Source organism: Quercus suber, unplaced genomic scaffold (genome assembly GCF_002906115.3).
Source record: "Quercus suber isolate HL8 unplaced genomic scaffold, Cork oak 2.0 scaffold_19, whole genome shotgun sequence".
Lineage (NCBI taxonomy): Eukaryota > Viridiplantae > Streptophyta > Magnoliopsida > Fagales > Fagaceae > Quercus > Quercus suber.
The window spans coordinates 2,153,769-2,166,344 of NW_027069484.1; the positions used below are offsets into that span (position 1 = coordinate 2,153,769).

A 12,576-nucleotide genomic window follows, 5' to 3' on the forward strand; every position below is an offset into this window, starting at 1 on the left:
TTGGACCACTGACTCCAGAACTAATTAAACCTATATTGTAAACCAACATTTAAAGTAAATGGTAAATTCAAAAAATTATTAACATTATCTCTGTATATTTACTTCTTTTCTTTTCTTTTCTTTATCTCCACTCACATAGGAAATTGTAATTTCCTTCTTTCCAAACCACTTCTGTTGGACCACTGACTCCACTATCTGCATGTATAACTGTTTCTCTTTCTCATGAATATAATAAGAATAAACTCCCAGTTATTAAGAAAATAAAATTCAAGTTAACTGAACAATTCACATTAAACTCTAAAAAAATTCTAAAACTAAATTTTAGGACTAACTAATCAAACATTAAACATTAATTTCTCATTCTATGGAAAAAAAATAAAATAAAATAAAAAATTCTCAAAACACTCAAAACTAGAATGGTGAAAAATTTATCCCTGTGAAAATTTATCCCATGAAATGACGTAATCCACCGTGAAAACGGTATAATTTCTCCACCAAAACTACAGTACCTTGTTGAATTTCGAATCCTATGCTTATATTGCCCATTTATTTAAAAAGAAATGTTAAACTTTATAATGTGATTCACTGAACTGTAAAGCTCCATTTGCTAACACATATATAATATTTACTCGAAAATTGGGTGGTGGTACAATTTACAAATTTTCTCTACATTGCCACGTCACCGTGACAGAAACAAAAATTCCCCCAATAAAAAAAGAAAAAAAAAAAAAAAAGAAGGAAAAATTTTTCTTTTTCTTTTTTGGTTTAAAAAAAAAAAAACAGAAGAAAATATCTATGAGGACCTACGCGGTTCCTAGTTCAGGCTACCAGCACTGATCGGTTTCCCATCTTCGGGTCGGGTAAAATCCGGTCCGATTCGGAGCTGAGAATCCGAATCCAACGCCGAACCCAAACGGTCCCCTCTGGTTGCTGAACTGGGAAGTGGTGTTCCCCAAGGAGAGATCGTAGAGCGCACGCGCCGCCGGATCGGAGAGCGTCGCGTACGCGTTGTGAATCTCTATGAAATCTCTGCCGTCCGACTCGGAGTCCGACTCGATTTCTGGCTTGTCTTCGTCTTCTAGGTGGTGGTGTTGTTGGATCATGGCGTCCGGATGGTACATCTTGGCCAGGCTCCGGTACGCCATCTTGATCTCCGTCAACGAAGCCGTTCGCTCCACTCTAAGCACCTCATACAGACTCGCCGGATGCACCGCCGCCGACGAGGAATACGGCCTCGCCTCGGTAGCCGTGGCAGCGTACGCCTTGACTGACCGTTTGGAAGAGGAGAATCTGGTTTCCGGCGGGGAATAGAGAGGTGCGGCTGTGGGGAGGTTCAGAGTTCTAAACATTGAGAAAGGAAATTTGAGGGTTTTAGGGGTAAAATGGGAAAAGAGTTTAGAGAATTTTAGAGAAAAGAGAGAATGAGAGCCTGTGTGAATGTATGAAATGAGAAAGAGAGGAAGATGGTTTAATTATATAAAGAGTCAATATGTGGGGTTTGGGTTTGGGTTTGTGTTGTGTGGGTTTAAAGAAAGGAAAGGCAGTTGTTTTTGCATTTCAGTGGTCCATGTGGGTTCTCACGTCTTCTAGAAGATTTCTCCCTTTCTCTCTTTCTTTCTTTTTTTTATCTATCTTTGCCTAGGAGTTTTTTACATGGCTCATGAGCCATGGCTGTGAAATTTCTTTACAATTTCTTTTAAAGCGTTTTGCTACAGACCCAAAGCCACGTACTTTTTTTTTTTTTTTTTGTCAAAAGGAAACTTTCATTAAACTAAAACGCCGCTCTAAAACAATGTTTGATCCGAACCAAAGGGATTTTTTTGAGGCCCTCTTTGTAGTCAGTCACTATAACATCAGTGTAATTTAACTTGCTGCTGTTACTAGAAACCAGATCAGCCATGACTTTTGCATCCAACTCTATTTCCACAGCAGGTAGCTTAAGAGCAATACACAAGCGAATTCCATCCCTTAAGGCCCATAATTCAGCTGCCACACTCGTAGTGACCCCAATAGTCCGAGCATATCCTTTCACCCAGTTTCCAGCACTGTCTCTAATGATTCCTCCTCCCCCAGCCAGCCCCGGGTTACCTAATGAAGACCCATCGGAGTTCGGCTTGAACCAATGGAGAGGAGGGGGAGTCCATTTTACCTGAATTTTGACTTGTTCTGATCCTTGCTTCCCATTAAGGCTCAGATAGGCCACCTCTGCGGCTTTCATTAAGGTCTGACTAAGTAAATCTCTATGATTGCCTAACCTTTCATAAGCCATGTTGTTTCGGCGAAGCCAAATAGACCACACAACCATAAGGAAGATAATACCCTAATCAATCTCAGAAACACCACATTTACGTGAGCTTTGACAATTCAGACGAAGCCAATCAATAATGTTAATTCCATAGAAAAGAGAAGGGTGTATTGGAGGAGAAAAGGAGTTCCAAAAACTCTGAACCGCTGGGCAGTCCCTCAAAGCATGCTTAATGGACTCAGTATCGGCCTTACACACAGGGCAGACCGGATCTAGTTGCATGCCTCTATCACAAAGGGTGGCTCAAACAGGGATGCTTAAATGGTAGCACTTCCAAAGAAAACATAGCACCTTTGGAATAGATCAAACTTTCCAAACCCAACCTCCTTTAAACAGAGGAGATCTCCTGCCATGCTCCTCCTCTAACACAAGATTATAAGCATCTTTAAAATAAAAGTCACCACTAGGGGAGGACTGCCAACAGATACGGTCAACTCCACGATTAAGGAGGGGGAATGGAGTTGCCTTCATTTCCAACATAATTTGCTTAGGGAAGGAGAAAGAGATACGCTCCAAATTCCAACCAAAAAAACTTCCAACATCCACAAGCTTAATATTTTCCTCACCTTTGTTAAGAGGGCCAGATATGAGACTTCTAAGGGATCCCCTGTTCAGCCACTTATCTTCCCAAAAGGATAAACCACTGGTGTTACCCGCTATCCATTTTGTGCCCTTATAAAAAGTGGCTTTTCCCTTTCGTAAAGCTGCCCAACAAGGAAAGCATGAGACGTTCTTAAGAGGAAAGCGAGCACACCTTCTCTGGGGGCGATACTTATAAGACAGTACACGAGCCCAAAGGGAGGCTTTCTCCGTATTAAATCTCCAATTGAGTTTCGCAAGAAGTACGGTGTTTTTGGGCTTAGCTGCATGAATGCCTAGACCACCCTCTTCTCTTGGTTTAGCTATCTTATCCCAACTAATAAGGTGCACTTTTTTCTTATTTTCAGACGAACCCCAAAGGAAATTACGACTAAGTCTATCAACCCTTTGAAGAATTTTCGCAGGGAGAACATTACACTGCATTACATAATTGGGGATGGTGGATGTCACTGATTGGGTAAGAATAACTCTTCCTGCAAAAGACAAAAGGCCACATACTCTTTCATATACTCGTCTCACTTTAATTTACCCTAGGGGTGTCAACTAGACCCGGCCTCCTGCCAAACCCGCCTAAAACCAAGCCAACCATCGCCTGAACTAATGCATGGGACGGTCAGTGGCAGGTGACCTCTTTCAAAACCAAACTGGAGTGGGTTGAGTAGTAGGTCTTCCCTCCGAAACCCTATATAAATAGACTCGATCAACCCTCCACCAAAATATCTCATAATTCTCATTAGTGACCTCCATCTCTACTAAGAATTTAACCTAAAATCACATCGTTGTCCAAGCTTCTGCCTAAATTTGGTGAAAATACAGTGATTTTTTGCAAGATATGGTGGAGATCTCGCAATGTAGTTGGAGATCTAGAGGAAATCTGAAGTCTCCGATGAGATCCTCCTAGCGCCACCACCTTCTCGATTTCAATTGAATCTGACTCCACTACTGCAAAGCTCAATTCGAACCAATCTAATCACCGATTCGGTTGACGAAAGGTCCTCCAATTTGCCACTTGACGGAGTCGGGTCAATTCTAGGTTGTGTACAAACTTAAACTTGACCTAGACCAACCTATGGACAACGCTACTCTACCCACCATTTTCATAAAAAATAAAATAAAATAAAAAAGTTTGTGATAATTTCAGTGTCACTAGACTTTTCATTCTTTTAATAAGTGTGTGTTTGGCATTCATTACCAATCACAATAAAATAATTCAAATATTTATTTATAACCAATCACATTCATTTTAGGTTATATTAGATTTTAGGAATTTATAATGGTTTAAGGCTTGGGATCTAATGGACCTCCCTTACTGCATGGCAAATAGAGGGTGGTAAGCCAGCATGAACTTAAATCATAAAGACATATTTAATGTGAAATGGGTCTAATAAAGGTTGATAGACGGGCCACCTAGTCATGGTTTGTTCACACTTTGGTAAGTTTTTAACATCCTTTGGATTGCTCATCCCTACTCACCATGAGCTATAGATTTGTATCCATCACTAATTGCCTGTTTTTGGAAGGAAGAACAATTGAGTAGAAAGGAATGAAATATAAATAATATTTTAGAATATTATTGATTATAATTGACCATTGAAACTTACAACAATATTATATATATATATATATATTGAAAATTTTACTCAAAATTTTGTGCAATAGGCTTCACAAACAGTCAAATTTTGATCCCTCAAAATTTTAATATATTATTTGATTGTTTGAATTAAGATTTTCATATTTAATGTGGGGAAATTATTAAAGTAGGGAAAATTATTGAACTAGTAGCAGCTCATAAGATTATTTACATATACTTTTAACAACATAATTTATTTAATAGTCATATGATTTATTTAAATGATATAATGACTTCAATAATTTAATAAACGTGAATAGTTTTATAAAATCTCACGTAATCTCCTTTAATCTAATTTCAAGGAAAACTTTACGCAATGATTAAATTTAGTATATTAGTTGTATATAATACTGTTAAATATCACCAATTAAGTTAATTCACATACTCTTCTCAAGGGAAAAAAAAAAGTTAATTCACATACATTGCATGAATAAGTTTAGTATATTTAGTTTGGTTAGATATGACATTATTAAGGGAATTTTATGAATTTCATTTTCTTTTTAAAGTTTAGATAAAAGAGAATAAAATTTGATTTGTCCAACTCATATTATCATCAAGATGAGGTGTTCCAAAAAGAGAAAAAGAAAACTTGATTGTCCAACTCATATGTAGTGTTTGTGTTACACGTTGAGCGTGTTAAAAAAGTAGGAGAACGCAAATTGGCAAATACAACGTGCGCAGCGTGGAATTGCCCATTGGTAATGTGTATAATGGCTATTTCAATCATTGATTGCGTTTTGTGAGATTGGCTTTGGCTCACATCAAGAGCGGCTCATAATCATATAACTTGTAGCCGACACAAAGTGCTAACCACGTATGTACACACACTTCACTTTACAACTAGAAAGAAGTTTTCAAAAGTCTCCCACATGCCAGAGTTTCTAGAAGATAGATAAAGAAGCCAACATTCATGGAGCTATTGGGTCCGTCCTTCTCAGTTCTCAGAATTCATCTTCTGTTTCTGTGCCGTGTACAAATTATCTATCTTTGCAATACATGCAGCGCCGGAGCTACATGTTTGGGTGGGGCCTCGTGTTCCAGACTTCCAGTACGTCTGAAGCACGAAAAATTGAACTTATTTTTCTCTCATTTATAAAAGGACTTATACATTAAATTTATAGTAAGGTTTATCATAATATTTTAAAAAAATTGAGGGGTGCCACAGCCCCTTTCAGCCTCAACATGATTCCGTCCCTGTATAACATTTTAATAATTTAGCATACGAAAACAGGACTTGGTCCCCCCAAATCTTTAAGTTAAATCCAATTATGCTTTTGAAAAAAGAATTGTTTAATTAGTTTAGTAGTTATAGATAAGGGTTTTTTTTTTTTTTTTTTTAAATTCACTTTTCATTGTAAAATGTGTTATTGTATATATTAAAGTTTTGGATCATTTATATTTTTAAATACTTTATTAATTCAATTGAAAAAAAAAAAATTACTCACTTTGGAAGACTATTTGGTAATTTATATTGAAAATTAAAATTTTAAAGATTTTAATATAGAAGATAGTAAAAGATGAATTTAATTTTATGAAAGATCGCCAGCAAACATGATCTTTATGTGTATGTGCATAGATGTATGTGTTTTTGCGTGCGTATGAGAGTTTGTATTGAGTATTGACTAATAAATTAGTACCACAAGTCACCCCCAAATGAAAATTTCTGACTCTACCCCTAAATACATGACACAATAACAATAAAATGAAGCCCTTAGGCAAAGATAAGACGAGACAAGTGGCATCACATTACTATAAACCAAGTAAAGATAGTTACTTTAAGTCAGTGAGAGAAACCTGCGCATTTGTGATTAGAGTAGATTGTGCAAGATTCACATGCGTAAGGAGTTTCATACATTCCGCGACACCAATTTAGCAAAAGAAGCACGTAACAAGCATAAGGATAAGAGCAAGTACTTCAAGACAGTTATTGGAGGATTCTCAACCAACGTTTTATGGAATGAGAGCAACTGTAACACAACGCATAGGAAAGAAAATTAACATAATTGTCAAAGTCTCAGGTATAAATAGGGAGCCATACTTCCACACATGACACGCACAATCATTCAGGAATATTGTTCTCTCTTGTACTCAATATCTGGAGATTATTATTTCTTACTTGTAAGTGCGTTGGATTCTGTTGAAAAATTTAGATCCCGATTGATAGAATTAATAAGTTTTAAACCCAATTTGTTAATTAGATTAATTATGAATAAACCTTGTTAAAACATACAAACATCAATATCATGTCAAAATTATACAACGGAAAAATAAATAAGACAAGATATGATGACCCAGGAAAACCAGTGAAACAAACTAATTTCACAATAAAAAAACCTGGTGGGAAACCTTCCCAAAAAGCAATCCACTATAGTAAAGAGAAGTTTCAGATCTAGTACAAAACTTTTATCCCCTAGACTCTACAATCCCCGTAGATAAACTCACAGTAGAAACCTTCTATCGCTTTAGAATCTCTGAACTCTTCAACATATGAACCTCACCCTTTGATGCATGAATCCTAGTACATGACTAACCAATTGCGTGGATCCTAGTTTGCGACTTCAATCACCAACTAGAAGACGATTGTTGGCTACAAAGTTCTTCATCAAAAATGAAAATCAAGAAGCACTTGGTTACAAAACCCTTAGGCGCAAAGACGCAGTAGCTTCTTTCAGAGAGAATAAGGCATTGGTCACTTTTTGCATATATTCTCCTTGTATTTTCTTATGTGACAGCCTCTAAAATAAACCTTATATAGGTCTAGGGTTGTGAGAAAAGAAACCCTATACAAATGCAAAAGCCTGACCCAAAAATCAGATTTGAAAATTCTGATTTCCGTAACCTCAATAGATAGCAGGTGTCAAGCTTTAAACTTCGATAGATACAGTTATCGAGGAGGAGTCGAGGAGGTGTTGAGGGGAGAGAAGTTTTCTCGATCGATCCACCAGCTATCGAGAAGGTGTCAAGATTGCGATAACAATCAACTGAAGAGCTCGATAGATAGTCTAGCTGTTGAGAGGTGTCAAGTAGCTGTCAAGCTATTTGTTCGCAGGTGTCGAGCTATCTGTCTAGCTTTAATGAACAACTTTTCTTCACTTGTTTCTTAGTCTAATCTTCTTGGCTTTAATACTAAACTTGAACAACATGTTTCTTGAAGTATTAAACACATCCTAAATTTACCAAAATACAAGTAAAATGTGTTTTGTCAAAAGATTAGCCAATCACATGAAAAAATGATATATGTTCTTACAAAGTGAACCACATATGTTCTAATAGATTCATCTCACATGAATTAGACTTTGTAATTTAGGCCCTTTGTAACTTAGGTGTTGTAATTTTATTACTATTATCGATAAAGTATATTTTAATTTCATTGTTCTCATATTTAACTTGTGTATTTCATAAAAATTTCCTGTTAAGTTAGGTTGTGTCAAATCCATTTCTCTTTGTGCGAAGTGAATTAATTTCTTATTTTGAGCGGTGTTTAATCACTTCGAGCCGATGTAAAATTAGTTTGTACTCAAATTGTAGCAATGTTTCCAATTGGAAACTCCTAACCCTCTAAGAATAATCAAACATAGTCAATTAGGAATAATATAACTAATTTAATTTTTTTCAACTTTGATAACATATTTTGTTTGAAAAAACAGGTTCGAAATTGGAATATTCGGTAGAAAAGTATTGGCAGTTGTTTGACGGACTACAAAATTGGAGTACAATTATTGTATGCAAGCTGAGTAATAAAATAAAACTCAATTTAAAATTGAACAAGTAAAGTGAACATCTCCCACGTGAGAGAGTTTCTAGAAGAGAAGAAAAGGCCCAAGGTTTCGATGGCGAAGTACGGGTAGCCACTGGTTTGGCTTTGCCAATTGCCAAACTGACCCATCAAAACACATAAAAACCAGCGCTGGGGATTCTTGAAAATGAGCTTTCACCGTAGGATGATGCATGGGACCTGACCTAATTTTATGGCCCTTATCCTAAAATTCATGCGGATAAGATAATCTACCAAGTGAATTGGGTCTATTCCTTTCCTTCTATTAATTCTATCAATCACTATTGACTATTGTGTGTGGCTCTCATTGGTTTGGCACGTGTGAAGGCCTTCTAGATCCTGTCCTTTTTGTTTTTGTTTTTTGTGCTGAGACTCTCTAGTCTAGAAATAATTTGTACCGCCAAAATTAAAATAGCAACACACAACAAAAAATTTTCACAACATTTAATGTTAATAAGTTTTTATTTGAAGTGATTTTTTATATTATTTTTTTAACTTATAACTAAAAATCTTACATATTTATATGGTGTGAAATTTTTTATAAATTTTTTTTTTTTTTTTTTGTGATTATAAGCTTTCTCAAATTAAAATGGGTCTTTTGTCTTTTAATAAAGCCATAGGCACAATCATTTTAATTTCAAAATAAAGTTTAAGTGAAAAACTGATAATAATAGATAAATAAAATGATGTTAACAATTGACCTAAATAAAAACTAATAAAAACTTAATACTTAAGTTTTACTGTGAAAATATTATAGTATAGCACTGAGATTTTGTGCTTTGGATACTCTTTGTAACTGTGATTGGTTTGGCACGTGTGAGACATTCTAGAAGCTGTAGCTATTTTCCTCTCTGAAATATACTTTGTAGTTTGTACTTGCGAAAAAAGCGAAAATAAATTGAGTCTTTCCCTTCTAGTCACTGGTGTGTGTGTGGAGAATATACAAAGTGATTTGAATGTTTGTGGGGACTATTTTGATGCGAGTGTGAAATTGCATGCATCTAAACCGCTTAATACCACAAAGTGTGGGGTTGTGAGTGGTTTGGCACGTGTGAGGCATTCTAGAAGACTAGAAGCCGTGGCTGTTTTCCTCTCTGAAATGTATACTTTTTTTGTACTGCAAAAGCCAAAATTAAATTGGTCTTTTCCTTCTAGACACTGTGTGGCTGTGCTTAGTCTGGCACGTGTGAGGTCTTCTAGAAGCCGTCTTGTTTTTGTCTCTGTCCTAAAACATTAAATGTAGTCCCTGCTCGTATAGATATTTCAAACGAAAACTAAAACAAACTTTTTTTTTTTTTTTTAGTCTGGCACGTGTGAGGTCTTCTAGAAGCCGTCTTGTTTTTGTCTCTGTCCTAAAACATTAAATGTAGTCCCTGCTCGTATAGATATTTCAAACGAAAACTAAAACAAACTTTTTTTTTTTTTTTTTGGATAATTAAAACTAATAAAAACTTATACCTAAGTTTTGCTGTGAAAATATTATAATGAAATACTAGACTTTGTGTTTTGGACGCTCTTTGCGGCTGTGATTGGTTTGGCACGTGTGAGGCATTCTAGAAGCTGTGGCTGTTTTCCTATCTGAAATATACTTTGCAGTTTGTACTTGCAAAAAAGCCAAAATAAATTGGGTCTTTCCCTTCTAGTCACTGGTGTGTGTGGAGAAAATACAAAATATGAAAATACAAACATCTGAAACACCTAATACCATTTTGTGTGTGTAGGACTGTAAGTAGTTTGGCACGTGTGAGGCATTCTAGAAGGTTAGAAGCTGTAGCTGTTTTCCTCTTTGAAATGTTTACTTTTTTGTCCTGCAAAGGCCAAAAATTAAATTGGTCTTTTCCTTCTAGACACTGTGTGGGTGTGATTAGTCTGGCACGTGTGGGACCTTCTAGAAGCTGTCTTGTTTTTGTCCCTGTCCTAAAACATTAAAATATACTCCCTGCTGGTACAGATAATTCAAATGTCTATATATTTTGATATGTCATGAGAGAGAAAGGAATCCAGAGTTTCTCAAACTGATAGTGATTGGCACGTGCGAATACATCTAGAAGGCTTTCCTTTTAAATGGGATTTTAAGGACTTTTTGGTTTTTGTTTTTTTGTTTAGATATTATATACTACTTGAATCTACTTTTGCCTGTTCTTTAATTATTAATGATTTTTTTAATTACCATGATCAAGAAATCAATAAGCTGTTTTAATTGAAAGCAAGATTTAATTCTGAATTGTAAATTTCACATTCAAGATTAAAAAAATATATTAAATTAATTAAAACTCACATAGATTTTTAACTTATTTATTTAAAAAATACTATTTTTATTACTCTTTTTATGGAGAAAATGTGAGTAAAAAAAGAAGAAGAAAGAAACAAAAAGCTAAGAAAAGAAGAAGAAGTAGACGGCAGCAGAAATAGTCAAATACAAAACCATTTATTATCATATACAAGGCCCACAATATACAAACAAAAAGGACAAACAATTTTCGCGGCAATCAAGCTTGATAGGTATAAGGGTAATGCGTGTGTAAACAAGTTATGGCCTACCACTGTCAGTTCATCTTTTTTAAAGTGGTAGTTTGGTTCACTTTTTGAATAAACCTTTTTCTTTGCTGTAGGATAATAGGATCCAAAAAGTACAATTTGTAAATTTTTTACCAAATGCATTAAATCAAGATTTGAAATTGCAATGGTGATTTTTGGTCCAAATCTTGGTAACCAAATGGCCACTAAGCTACCACATATTCCCCATTTCACTCTCTTTATTTGAAAAAAAAAATTAAAAATAAAAAAATTATTGTGTGAAAAAAGAAATACAAATAATATGATATTTTCCTTTTCTGTCATTATATAGGGAAATTTACTATTAGAAAAACTCTAATTTAATTCAAATGTTTCCTTTTAACTTTTATTTTTTTAATTTTTGGTGGCAAAAGCATATTTACTTTTGAAGGGTCAATCATTTGTGGGATTGTGAATTTTTCCCCATTCAATGATGTCTTGCAAGTCTGAGTACTCTATTTTTTTTTTTTTTAATTTTTATTCAAAGCCTAAATGCTCTTTCGAAAATCCAAACATTAGTTCAATTAGGATTGGTATATTTCAGGCATCAATGGGATCTTATATTCCACATTAACACATGTTTTCAATAGGAGACCTGTTATAAATTAACTCACAATTATTGGTCAATTTTACTTGATTAATAATTATAAGTCAGGTTATTCTCTCTTTTCTTTGTCTCACCTCTTTCTCTTGCTTTTTCTTTACATTTTTTTTTGGGATAATTAGAGAAAAAAGATTTGAATCTAAACATTTATGTTGGAAACACAATACTTATATATTGATGTATATCAAATACTTGTAATCAAATAGCTTGAAATTGCATCCCATTGAATTCATAGAAACATCGAATCTTAGAGGAGGTGATCTAGAGTCTATTAGAGATTTTGAACATAAACACATGAGTGTTGTTTGTAAAGGAGTCCAAGTACGATAAGTTCAAACATTCCAAAGCGACTGTGAGTCACAACAAAGAGTTCATCTACTAAAGTTGTAGAGCCTTTAGGCAATAAAGATTTTGTTCTAGATTGTAAACTCCTTTTATAATGTATTGCCTTATTTAAAGTGTGTCACACTTATAAAGGTTTTTCATTTATAGACATTTCCCTAGATTTGCACTTTTGTCACCAATTAAATGTGTGTTTTTATTGTTTTTTGCTTTATTTATTGATTTGGTGGTTGTTGTTTTTGTGGTTTATAAGATTATTTTTTTGTATATGACCATAGAAATTCAGGGCTTGTTTGGTAATGTTGTTTTAATAACGTTGTTTAAGTTTTTTGAAAATATGTGTGAGTGAAAAAGTGTTATAAAAATATGTGTTATGTTATTTAAATAACAAAAACTGTTGTTTAAATATCCCTACCAAACACCCCTCATTTTCTTACATCAACATTTATCTCACTCACTGAGTCGCACGCTTACTCATTCTAGCAACGTGTAGTAAGGGCTCCACTTTCTTTTGCTAATAATTTTGTCTTAGAAAGGATTGGACAAGCATTTCCAGGAAAAAATTTAACTTTAATCCTTCCATAAGAAACTGCTTTCGTGTCGGGTTTATACTAAACATGCTTACTTTCACTATGTGATTCAATAATTAACGTAGCTAGCTAATACAATGAGTGAACCCACCCTATTTAAAACTAACAAAACTTCCATTACATCTTCAAGTTATAATGTATTGCCTTATTTAAAGTGTGTCACACTTATAAAGG

General features: G+C 34.6%; 1 protein-coding gene across 1 annotated transcript; it reads right to left on the bottom strand.

Moving 5' to 3' along the window:
* Positions 1 to 586: 586 nt before the first annotated feature.
* LOC112023944 (chaperone protein dnaJ 11, chloroplastic) lies at positions 587 to 1,507 on the bottom strand. Its single transcript, XM_024056571.2, has one exon. The coding sequence runs from the start codon at positions 1,347 to 1,349 to the stop codon at positions 825 to 827; it is 525 nt and encodes a 174-aa protein (XP_023912339.1). The 5' UTR covers positions 1,350 to 1,507; the 3' UTR covers positions 587 to 824.
* Between the last annotated feature and the right edge of the window lie 11,069 nt (positions 1,508 to 12,576).

Excerpts from the sequence above, each read along its gene's own strand:
- LOC112023944 (XM_024056571.2), bottom strand. The coding sequence starts at position 1,349 with ATGTTTAGAACTCTGAACCTCCCCACAGCCGCACCTCTCTATTCCCCG.